At 40.0% G+C, this 13,231-nt stretch overlaps 1 protein-coding gene across 1 annotated transcript in view; it reads right to left on the bottom strand.

Annotated features, from left to right (window-relative positions):
* cacna1db (calcium channel, voltage-dependent, L type, alpha 1D subunit, b) overlaps positions 1-13,231 on the bottom strand; it is a 76,641-nt gene that overhangs the window by 40,804 nt on the left and 22,606 nt on the right. The window contains exons 4-5 of the mRNA XM_070839846.1: positions 1,826-1,965; positions 1,155-1,297 (exon numbers count right to left, since the gene is read on the bottom strand). Coding sequence (XP_070695947.1) covers positions 1,155-1,297; positions 1,826-1,965 — 283 coding nt within the window. The remainder of the gene's footprint in view (positions 1-1,154; positions 1,298-1,825; positions 1,966-13,231) is intronic.

Below are 13,231 nucleotides of genomic sequence, written 5' to 3' on the forward strand. Positions count from 1 at the left end.
GCACTGAACAGGCATGAAAGCCAACAAACCAGCCTCTGTGGCATCAGCAAACAAGCCCAAATATCAGAGCTTAATTAAACTGCATATATCATCCAACAAAGACATGTTACACTAGAATAGAACTGAAAATGTCGTCTCAGCTCAGTTCAACTCAGTTCTTTCCCAGAGGTCCGTTCTTCCCCGAGACCGGTGAATGAGGCGTTGCTATAGCAACTCAAAGAATGCAGACGTCAGGGCAACTTCATGTAAGGTCAAATGTGTGCTGAAAACAGAAACAGTGAAGGAAGCAGTAATTCCTCGGTGATAAAGAAGTTGGGCAGAGCAGCAGGGCCTACGCAGATGTTTTCTTTGCAGGAAGGGAAGAATTTATTCAGAATTTGTTGTATCTGTATGTGCAGTTTAATATGCACTAGGCAAGACCTTGAAAAACTGAGTACAGTAAATCACAAAGCAGGACAGCAACAGAGAGGAGCATCCCATATTTCCAACTAAGACTCTACCATAAATTGTCTTTTTTGTCCACATGAAATCCAGTTTTCTTCTCACATCATTCAATGGATATACTGTACAATCACGCATGTTCGGCCACTCTTATGCATTTGGTATTTCTAGTATATTACAGACTGACCGATACGGTGACCATGTTGTGCCAGATATGTATGAAGGAGTTTTAAAATCCTGTCATCTGTTAAATCCACCTGCCAGAGAAGAATCATTTAGACTATCGACATGGACTCAAGTCCACCTTAAAACCCCAACACATCAACAAACCACACACATGGGTGTTTTCACATGTTCCTTCTTTCTCAAGATTATAAGGGTGTGTACACGCTGTGATTGGTTATATTACTCTCACCTTTATTTACATCACTATTGTTGTTATTGGTACACAGACTTTGATGGCCTGGCTCCATTTGGACTTGTCATTTCAAGCGTTTCATATCCATATTAAGTCACATATGTATATGCGTCTCCAAGAGCTGGATAACAAATCTGCCTAATGTGCCAAGTGTTAATGGGGTAATCCCAGAATAGCTCTACCCAACATCACCCTGATTAAAGGTCTAAATAGCCAGTGTAATTGGAGGTACTTGTGTGGGTGTGCAGGGTTTTAAAGAAAATAAAATGAGGACAAATGACTTGTGTTAACTCACTGGGAACTCCAGAGACAAGGCGAAGGGGTCGAAGCACGCGAAAGGCTCGGAGGGCCTTGACATCAAACCCCCCAGGTTTGCCCCCAGACTGGCCACCAGAGTCAGCGTCTTTGGTTATCATCTCCAGAACCACACTGAACAACCTGGAGGGAAGAGAGCAATGACAGAGATTTCATGAAAACAGAGCAAAAAAAAAAATCTAAAAAGCTCCTTGTCCCCTTTGTACTGGTCTGTGTGTGTCCAAACGTGTGCTTATATACATGCTTTATGTGTGTGTCCTTTATGTCTGTGTGTGTTTACCTTTAGCTTTTCACACCTCATCCCAGTTTACATTGAAGTGCGACTGGGGCCAGGTGGTCTACTGATAAACCGTCACTCTGAACAAGGCCATTCATGTGTGTGTGTGTGTGTGTGTGTGTGTGTGTGTATTCCTGTGTGCATGTGCCGAAACACCACTGTCATCTTTCCACCAGACATGATGAGAATGATAAGCTGGTGATCCAAGCAAATGATAGACAGCTAAATGTTGAGTTACGAAGTTTATGTGATGTGTGTGTTTGTGTGTCAAAGTACATAAAGGACTGTATGAGCAGTAGTGTGTACATCTGTGTGTGTATTCATGCCTTTGACTGTGTGTTTGCTCGTACTTTATGTGCTACCTATGAACTCACCCCACTATGACGATGACAAAGTCAAGCATGTTCCAGCCGTTTCTGACATAGGAGTTTTGGTGCATGACCAGGCCATAGGCAATAATCTTCAGAAATGTCTCTATAGTGAAAATGATGAGGAAGGCATATTCTACTGTTTCCTGTGTAGAGCAAAAGGACAGGAAGGAAGGGAGAGAGGGAGAAAATAAAAAAGAGAAAAGTTTATTCATCCAAGTATACAGAATAATAACAAAGGAAACATTAACGCAGGTTACAACAACAGTTGGTATGGCAACCACTTTCTTTTAGATTTTCCCATGATTTTGATCTGATCCACGGACTCATAACTCCTGCTGACTTAAAATCAGGTCTCCAACAAAGAGTCTGAGAATGAATTACTGTTCATTGTAATAACACACTCAGACTCAGGTTTGCCACGGCACTCACAGTTTCAATGCTCCTGTTGCAAAACCCTTCAATTTAATATAAAACGTAAGCCTGGTGTGACGCCTGCAGGAAATGTCCCCTGCAACCCTCAGATTTGAGTTCCTCCTCCTGAATACTGAAAAATTTGAAATAAAAAGTCGGCAGTGAAACTAGACTGAGACTGTGTGTGAAAAACAAGCCCGCCATGTCTTAAACTGAGCCTCAGACTTCATCAGCTGGGTGATAAATGAGAGCAGAAATAACGATTTGTTCTGCTTACAAAAACAAACAATAGTAACATGAGTGCATTAAAAAACACAACACTTTAAAATAGAATTATCTACATTGACTGATTGACAAAACTGTCAGCTCAGAGACATTTAATGTTATAATAAGGAATTATAGAGATAGAGCTGACTGGTGTCTGAGGTGCATATTTGTGGGTCTTTGTGAGCCAATGCAGGCAGGTAAAATACATTCGTATGTATTGCTGTGCATGAATATGTTAGTGTATCCTTCATTTGCATGATAATGTTTAATGCCATAGCAGGAGTAACGCAGGGCTGAACTCATTAATCCAGTTTTCATAATGGCACAGACATGAGGGAGCGAAGGGAACAGAAATAAAAGATGAATTCATCAGATCTGAAATCTGCATGCAAGGGAGGATGTGAATCTCATGAATGAGTGGAGTAAATGTGTGGCTGTGGGTTTGTGTGTGTCATGTCCCATTTTCTGAGCAGGAGCCTTAACATGACACTGATGACACTCATGGGTCACTGGAGGTTTCTGAGACTCAAGATTCAAAAACAGGAGCTATTTTATTTGAAAAAAGGAAGAACATGAAAATATCCATATATTTCATATATATATATAATTCAACCCATTATGTTGTTAAATACATTATCATGCCATGCGTGTCTTCTAAAGTCCAAGAATTTAGTTCTTCACTTATGCTGGAAGGACAAAAAAATTTATATTTCTCACATTTTTTCTTGATATAAAACTTTTTTTTTTTCATTTTTTGAACAAGTTTCAGTTTCTTATTCAAACCTCATACAACAACTTTTCTTTACAAAATTAAAATTCATAAGAAATCTTTTGAACAGCAACACTGTGAAACATTTAACACTGGCCTTTTATGGAGGGATGTGGGAGGAGAAGACCTGTATGGAATTATAGCCCATATTATTATGCATAACAGTGACCCTCATAAACAGCATAGGAAGTGATACATTTTACACTGGTGGTTTGGTATAAAACAATCAAAAAACAGACAAAGAAACTCATCAGAATAAAATCGAAGGTAAAAGATGCCACAGTATTATCGGCACTGTTTGACGATCTCAGCGCAGAAACACCGAAGCAATGACCGCTTAAGCAACAAAGATGTTGCCAAAAATTATATTTCAGTGCCAAAAGAGCATCATCCCTAAAATGATAACTCGTCAGTCATACTGTATGTCCTGCATCATCAGCATGTTTCCATGGTAACAATGTGTCTGGTAAAGGAAGCAGGCCACTGAATTTGGACACTTCAACACACACACACACACACACACATCTATTTATTGTGCTTACACATTATTTCACTTTCTCACCTCCATTTTCTTTCTCTCTCACAGAGACACTGTCCTCTCCTACGTATCTCACTTTTCTCTCTCTGTCTCTCCCACACAAAAACTCTCCCTCATTCTCTCGGCGTACGTCTCTCTGTCTGTCTCTCAAAGCAAAAGGTTAGTGAGTCGGCAGGCTTTAAGGCCCATTAAGCTAAGCACTTCTCTTGTTGATTTAAAGGATACAACCACACAAAATGCACGCGGAAATGTGCGCACATAGAGACACTGGCGACAACAGTAGCACACGCACTCAGACTTCACACCCACGCACGCGGGCAGACAGACCTGCAGTAGTACACACACTTCTGAAAGGCAGCAAGCCAGCCAGACAAACCGTTTCACACTGGGATCATGGATGCTCCTGGTGATGCTGACACAGCCACAGTTAGGACGTGTACTTAAACAGAAGCCACTATAGAAACACCACAGCTAACACCAGTTTGTTGGTGCAAGTTTGAACTCCATAACTGCATGACTATTTTTCAGTGCAATGAGTCTAATTGCATGTCTTCTTCTTTTCAGGCAGCTACTGGCTTTGATTTATTTCTGTAAAGTAAAGAAAATCCATCACAGTATGGTTCTAAAGATGGCAACGCTTGTTAGCAACTTTGGTCCAGACTGAAATATCTCTGGTAAAGTGAAATATCAAACTACTGACGTCATGATATTTTGTTCAGACACTCATGGTCCCCACAGGATGAATCCTGCTGACTTTGGTGATCCGCTGACCTTTCATGTAGCACCACCAGCAGGTTGAAATTTGCAGTGTTTAATGAAGCATCGCAACAACTATTGGTTGGATTGCCATGCAATTTGGTACACACATTCATGTCGCCCTCCGGATGATACTAATGATACTGATGAACTTTTTTCAGCACTCATTAAGACACGTTACTCATCAAGTCAAAATTTTAATTTGTCAAGTACTTTTGGTTTATAATGAAATACCTGCAAAACTCGTAAAGCTCCTCTCAGTCTCAGCTGTTAGCCTGCTAGAACATTAAGAATTATACCTGCTGAACGTCAGCATGTTAGTTGAGGTTAGCTCTGTTCTCAAATCACCAGTGTGCCTGGGGCGAGTACAGCAACACAGAGCCACCAACATGATTGTAGACTTTTGTTTAGCTCTGTTATTGTTGTGAGGTAATGAAGATAAAATTTAGAATGATTTTAAAAAACACTACGCTTTTTATCCTTAAAACAATCAACGCTGGACGCAATCCTGATGTGAGTCCAGAAGTCAATGTTTTTGTTTTTTTAGGTTAAACAACATCAAAACATCAAGTAAAAACAAGGGCAAAGTTGGGGTAAAAACTTTCTAGGTTGTGGTCTGTAGCACTTCAGTGGCTTTGACATGTAGATCGGACCACTTTCACATAGTAGAATATCTAAAAATATTCAATAACACAAAAATTATCAAAGCTCATGATCTCAAAAGCCTCACTCTATTTTCAGACACATCAAAGGTACTATATCGGCCATTTGATTTTCCTACCTTACAGACTTTCCTTGTAGATCAGAAAAACACATTCACAAATGTGAAACATTTCAACGCATTCACAAATCTTAAATATTGCAGAGCAGTTTGCAAAACAATCAAGAGTCATTTTAAACTCATAATGATTCACAATGAATGGATCAAAATCACTGCTGTGGTCCTTTAAACAGCAGAGTGGTCCAAATGCTTCAGATGAAGAACTCAGCTGATGGATAAATATTGATTTTTCTACAATGGCCGTGTCTTTGTCTGGCTCCTAATTGTTAACTGGTGTAAACTGAGTGGTGTGCCATTACAGTAGCTGTGTGATGACCCGTTAAGGTCAACAAGCTCCATGACTCAAAGCTGTTTCGCACTGATAAGAGCATTCAAGGCGCACATGAACACACACCTGCCTCCATCCAATTTAACATTCTTCCTCCATCCTCTTGTTGTTTACATAGGTCTGAAATGTCCGCTCCTTTGCTTAGTGAATTACTGACAAAGTGTGTGTGCGTATGTGTGTGTGTGTGTGTGTGTGTGCGTATCTGTCTGCGTAACATTCAATCAGCTGCATTGAAGTTGTGGCACAGGAGTAAGTCTGATAATCAACAGGGCTGCGTCTGAAGAATGGAGGTTACTGCTGGACAATGGAGACAACAAATGGAGCAATCTCATGGTCATACATACTGAATTCACACATGTACACACACAGAAAGGCACACACACAGTAGAAACAAAGCACAGGGAAGAGTAAGCAGTAATAATTGCTTACTCTTCTACACCCAACAAAATTGTCAGGTGTTCAAAAACAAAATCAACAGAAAGAGGAATAAAAGAAGTTTGAATTTGAAAGATATAGTTGACCCAAACTTTATTACATTGAGATGGTGCGTTGGTCTTCAAATATCATGTACTTGTAACATTAGTGGACATCTTCCTAAAGTTCACTATATTTTGTTGGGGGTTTTTTTTCCAACCACTTAAACCAAAATGAAAAAGAAAATCCCTCATATATGACCGCTGCAAGAACAAGTGCATCAGACAGCAGTTTTCACAGGGCAGGTGCATGTGTGCAATGCAAAACACAAACAAAACACTTCCTGCAGCTGCTTCACATTAAAAGCTTTCCAGTGAAAGGACTGGATTATGGCTTTACTGTGAGGCAGCTGCAGGAAGAGCTGTAATCACTGTTGGTGGCTCAGTCTGGCTTATTTTAGCTTTTATTGAGTAAGCACAACATAGTTCAACATTTTAAGTATAAAGACATTAAAAACTTGTCTCAGCAGGTAAATAAAAACTGATAATCTATGGGTAGTTATATCTGTACATATAGAGGATGTGTATAGTATATTTATTTTTATTATGTATTAATGTCATTTATGTCTTATATTTTTATGTCTAGTTTTTGTGCTCTCTTTTCACATTTGTCTGACTATTGAGCTGCTGTGACGAGTGAATGTCTCCAATGCAGGATTAGATATCTTATCTTATTTTATAAATACACTAATTTAACTGGTAGAAAAAGAAGAGCTCGACTGTTCTAAACTATTCTTCAAAAAACCTTTATATTTTCAAAATATAAAATATTGCTTTGCCCTGGGTCACCAAGGGTTTCAGTCCTGCCTTTTCTCTGTTTCTAATTAAACGGAGACCCATCAGAAACCCATTTTAGACTGAAGGCCATAGTTAAGGAAACTAAATAAAAATATGAGGAGACATGCTGTGCTCATGTAACTTCTTCTCCCCTCCTCTCTGCACAGGAGTGGATTTAATAAGTATAGACAGAAAAGTATTAGTTGCCCTCTGCCCTGTTACATACCTCACAATATCTATAATACACATGGCACGATGTTATGTAACAAATATTAAATCCCTTTTACTTTTCTGGATAGTAAGTGAGAGTGTAAGAGTGACACGTGGCGCAGGCCCAAAGTCGTTCCTGTGTGACAGAATTAGAGAGGGGTTGAGCGCTGACCAGGAGGTAGAGGTAGAGGGAGGGGGGGAGAGAGAGAGAGAGAGAGAGAGAGAGAGAGAGAGAGAGAGAGAGAGAGAGAGAGAGAGAGAGAGAGAGAGAGAGTGAGTGAGTGAGAGAGAGAGAGAGAGAGAGAGAGAGAGAGAGAGAGAACAGGTGGCACCCGAACCCTGTCAGCCCTCTTCTCTGGGCAACGCTTTGTTCTGTCGGAGCTGGGGAGGAGGCTGGGAAATGCAGTGCACATACTAGTATACTGAGGAGCTAGAAAGCTGCCGTGTTTGGTTTGGTTTAGTTTCATGTAAACTGCATCTCAAAATGATAAATTAAACAGTTATTGGGTCCAACTGTTCTTTTTTTTTTGGGTCCAAGCCCAGCGATGAAAGCCGTACTAGTGCATTGTTGTAACCTTCTATGTTTGTAGTACAGCTGTGATTGGGATAACGTTGCCATGGAAATCAGGCTTGTTTCATGTGTGGGCAGAAAATGAGACTTGAAGTTGGGACACTCAAGACAATTGCCCCGGGTGCAGCAGATAAACAGGAGTTTTTTCTGATGCACTGTAGTGAATGCTCAGTCCTTTATCTAGATAAAATAATACACTGCAAATTATAACACATTTTAAAACAATATTTAGCTTTAATGTTTGGACGTGTGTTTACTTCAATTGACAAGGCCTCTTTGCCTCACAGTTTACAAGTTTACATTGTCCTCCTTTCTATTAAACTTTACCTTTCATTTTTTCAAGTTATGTTTACTCTCCACTAACCGCAGCACTACACAGGCCCAGGCTCACAAAGGAGACTAAACGAAGCAGTTTAATTGATTTAAGGAGAGGCAGTGCATCCTGTAAGCTCCTAAATCCCCTGTTTTGGGAGCTGGACAAGACATTTTGGTTGCTGAAGCCAAGAGAGTTCACAGTATCTGTCCAGAGGATGAACAAGATGTCCTGAATGTTTTTGGATACAGAGAGACTGTGGAGCATGTTTTCAGTCAGCCATGAGTCAATAACTGTCTGTATAGTTTGGTTAAAAAATACATTTGTGCCATGAATGTGAAGAGATTTAGGGTTCTGCCACATGCCACTGAGTCTTAACCTCTCTATTATTATGGCTTTATTGATTAACCTATTAGCCTGGCTAAACCCTGATCACCACAGACTGGGAACGTCTCCTAAACTCTAAAATTATTTGTCAGAAAGAATAAATGGCTGGTTTTACTTCAATACAGTAATTGTTGCTGGAATTCAGGAGTTTAGAGAGGAGGCGAGTCACATTAACATTTCCAGATTGATTGATAAGTGTCTGACCAAGCTGAATCAAAACTCCACTGGTTGTTTCCAGACAAAAGTCTTGTAGTGAAAACGGAGCTTCCCAGGTGGTATCATGCTGTGTAAGGATATCCCACTGCAGTCTTCAACAGCAAGAAGAAAACAAAACGCTAACCCCCCCCTCCGCCCATACATGTGTCTGTGTTAGTATTTGTCATAAGATGACTCAGTGTAACACTGCTGCATCAGTGACTTTCCCTCATTAAATAATACTGTTCTTCTCATGAAATCAAGCTTTCATTTCAGCTCCACATGCACAAACTGCTGTTATCCATGTAAAGAAGCTCTGTCCCTAATTATGTACATTCAGTACTGACTGTCAGCAGTTTGGCTTTGTTTTGCCAGCCATTTTGAATTAATAGGTCACCTTTATTAACTTTGGGTGGTATAAGCCAAGCAGTGCTTAAACTGAGAACAATTAAAAACACCAGGCGACAACAACTCAACAAAATAGGCTGCTAAAACAAAAATTAAACAAATTATGGCATCTCTGAACTGTAATTAAGTCATTAACTGAAGCCCTTGGTTAACAAAGTGGTAATGCTTGCATGCTCGATCAGACACCATGGTCAGAATTTATTACTCCAATAAGAGAAAATGGTAGCAGCAGTGTTGATTTGGCTGTTCTCTGCAAGTGCCACATTATGTTGTGTGAATCTTTGCAGTTATACTAACAAGTTAATTTTTTTTGCGCTGTCCCACCACACATGACCACCTAATTAATGATCTGAATGTGATTATATCGGTCTCATCCAGGATTAGTTTTTCTAATCTCTTTCATGGGTACTGCAGTGATGTTTTTGTACAGTAGTTTATAACACAGGAATCTAGAAAACACAGGATATAGCACATGCATAAAGGCACCACTTGGACAACAATGCAATGTGTTGAAATGTTTGAGTAGGTGTCCATAGTCAAACAGAAACATCAACTCCTCACAAATATGATATTATGGAGAAGGTCCTCACAAGTATCGAAGTACAAACACGTCTAAGTCTTGGTGCATTGACCAGGACCACATGGCGAAGAGCTCAACACACTGAATTTAAGAAAACGTGTAAATAGACAAAATACAAGAAAATTAAGAAAACATCTTCATCAGTTTGATGACACGTGCAAGATTTAGCAATAAACGTGCATGCAGCACGTCACCAAACGCATACAAATGCAGAAACACTGTTGCCACGGTTTGTGACTCATGAAGGTACTGAAGTCGGTCCGCATCATCCGTTTATGTTTATGTTGTGGACTGACCTCTGCTGTTGTTCTACACGCTATTCATGCACGGAAAGTGACCACTGCATACAGCTCGCAGGACTTTGCAGAGGGAGGAAAGTCATTTACTGTTAGACAGATATTCACTTTTACTATCTGGTTCACCACAGTAGAATGAATAATAATAGTATATATATTATATTGTAATAATGAGATTCCATCCTGGATCAGCAGAAATCAGCTTCCCTGTCTTGAGTTTTCTCAACTTAAATATTTGATTTAAATGTTTGATAAAGGACACTAAATTTGATTAGAAAATCCACTCACAGTAACTTAAAACACTGAGTTTAAGGTCTCTCTATAATAGATATGCGTAACTTTTTTGTCAGGTGAACGTATTCCCCTGTTTCCAGAGAGAGAGAGAGAGAGAGAGAGAGAGAGAGAGAGAGACAGAGAGACAGAGAGAGACAGAGAGAGACAGACAGAGCGAGACAGAGACAGAGACAGAGACAGAGACAGAGACAGAGAGAGAGAGAGAGCTTAAATTGAGCAGAGACAAGGGCTGGCCCGGCACCCCCATCATGCCTGACCTGCCTAATAGATCAGTTCGGAATACACATACACATACACACACACACACACACACACACACACACACACACACACACACACACACACACACACACACACACACACACACACACACACACACACACACACACACACACACACACACACACACACACACACACACACATACACACACACACACACACACACACACACACACACACACACACACACTCACGCACAGAGCAGATGCAGGTTCACTCAATGCCACTACCCTCAGTGACGATAACACGAGCTGACATAACGCTCAATGCCATGTGGCTCAGGCCAGTGTGTGTGTGTGTGTGTGTGTGTGTTTGGGCATTCAGTCTAACCCTGGTCATCCCCGACCCAACCCAACAGGTACTGCAGCATGCCATAATACTCTGTCTGTGACAGAGAGGATGATGTCAGCCTCAGTCACATGATGTAAACAGGAAGTTGGTTTTTTTTTTTTAAATGCAAAATGATCAGAAACTAAATGAAATAAATTCCTAAGCATGAAAAAACCCTGCAGCACTTTAAAAGTTAGTACGGTTATAATAGTTTTGTGTTTTTCATTAGTTTTTAATCAGATTAATTTTAACTATATTTTTTGTGTCAATTCAGTTTAGCTTTAGTTAGTTTCCAGAGTGTGTTTGTTTGCTTCACTTCAGTTTTTATAGTTAGAAATGTTTAATCTTAGTTTAGTTTTTAGTAGTTTCAGAATTAGTTCTAGTTATTTTTTCATTATATTATGGGGGTATTTGTCAGAGGCAAAATTTAAGAAGTTCAGAGTTGGTATAACAATACAAACACAGTTAACTCCCAGTAATGCTGACATCCCAATACACATATGCACTAATACCTCCTCATGCTGACATCCTGCATGACACATTGACAAATTCGACCAAAAGACTAAATCTAAAAGACATGTCCTGTTCATTTTAGTCTTGTGTCTTGTGTGTATTTTGATTTCAGTTAAATAAGTGTTTTTTCACACCCTGTTTTAGTTTTTAGTTTAGTTTTTCTAATAACCTCGCCCTGGAGGACTCACACACCAGAAGGTGCAGAACCAGACCGAGTAGGATTATGAAGGAGCCTTACCAGTAAACAGCAGTAAACTTTTCTATTTTCTACACAGAGAATGAAAAGAAAAGCTTCTATCTTTCCAGAGGCCATCAGGATGGTGAACTCTGATTGCTGACCTGCAGCCTTGCCTGGTACATTGTCCTCTGTGAATCCTTCACACTCCCCCACACGGCATGTTCTCACAAGTGTATACAACATTTTATTGTTTAGTTTGCCATACAGTTACTTGAAACTTGTACAGCCAAGCTACACACTAGCCAGTATACACTAATCTTTTAGCACAGCCTTCAGAGTACATCACTAAACATATTGGGTGTCCTGTACTAAAGACATATACCACGCGTGTCATTCACATGCATTTCCCCGTGTTCTCTGCTTACCTCTGTGCACTTTCAGGCAAAAAAAAGTTTAGAAGAACAAATGATAAAACATAATAAACATAATCATTGGGTCTCACATGCTGTCAGCAAAGTCTGTGATGGGGATTGTGGTTATGTGAAATTTTGCAGCTCTCCTTGAGGTGTCAATATATCTGCTGTGAGAATGTTGCACTTCTTTTCACTTTCATTAAGTTGTAAAATGTAGTTAATAGCAGAGGTGGGCTAAGGCTGTCTAAGCGACAGGGGTGAAAAAATAAAAAAGGGCACCAGCTACATCTGGTAGGGCACCAGTGCAGTCACACTTTGGGGGGGGATTCCCATCCCTTAGCTATGCTGCTAGTATAAAAAAAAAGAGCACACACACTATGTGAGAGAGCAAAAGCCATTTACTCATAAATATTACTCATAAATTCAGTGACTAACGGATTCAACTTCCGACATTTACATGATTGTAATAGGACCAATAAGAGGTTTTCTTCCAGTCGGGTAATACTGTAGGGAAATGACTCAATATGTTATAATAAGCAGTGTGAGTAAAAACTCAGCACACAGGAGCAAACCAGCAGCTTTGATGGTCAAGCACTGAGATATAGTTAGTCTGATATTTGCCAGCTACACTTATATTTCATCCACAACATACATTTGAGTTGATATGATGAGTTTGACTGGAACATTCAGTGGCCTCTGCTGACCAACTCTCTCAGAGAAACTGTGCATGAGTTTATGTCTGAATAAATATTTTGTGGATGTATTTGTGAGCTCATAAGAGAGTGCGAGTGTGTCAGTGCGATTCTGACGGTGCGCTAATGTGTTTGAGGCTTTGTGAATGTGAATGGGTGCATGGAGGTGAATCAGCCAGGCGGCCAGAAGCAGGCTAATCAGCTCCTATTAGCCCGTGTTCCCATTGGTCTTAATAAGATTAATGAGGGCCACAGAGGCTGAAGATGTGCTGCTCATTGCTTCGGAGCACGACCACAAGCTCAGCAACACAGCCACCAATATCACTATTGTTAGTGCTCCTCTTATTCTTACAAGAAGACTAATGGAGTGGTTTTCTTAAACCTGCAACATCTGTCATCTGATGCCCTTTTATACCCACCTAAACCTATAATATATTCTAGGCCTCTTTGGAAATGCACAATTTCAAAACGTAGGTAGGATTACCATCACACAGACACACACTTAAACACACATACAGGGGAATTAGGTCTCCTTTGCTTGACTGTCCATCTCCCTCTGTGCATGTTATATTCATGAGAAAATCTGAAGTGCTTACATTATTGATGCTTCAGTGGGACATTAATTATCTTTACCTCTCAATTCTATCA

This window comes from Pempheris klunzingeri, chromosome 11 (assembly GCF_042242105.1).
Source record: "Pempheris klunzingeri isolate RE-2024b chromosome 11, fPemKlu1.hap1, whole genome shotgun sequence".
Lineage (NCBI taxonomy): Eukaryota > Metazoa > Chordata > Actinopteri > Acropomatiformes > Pempheridae > Pempheris > Pempheris klunzingeri.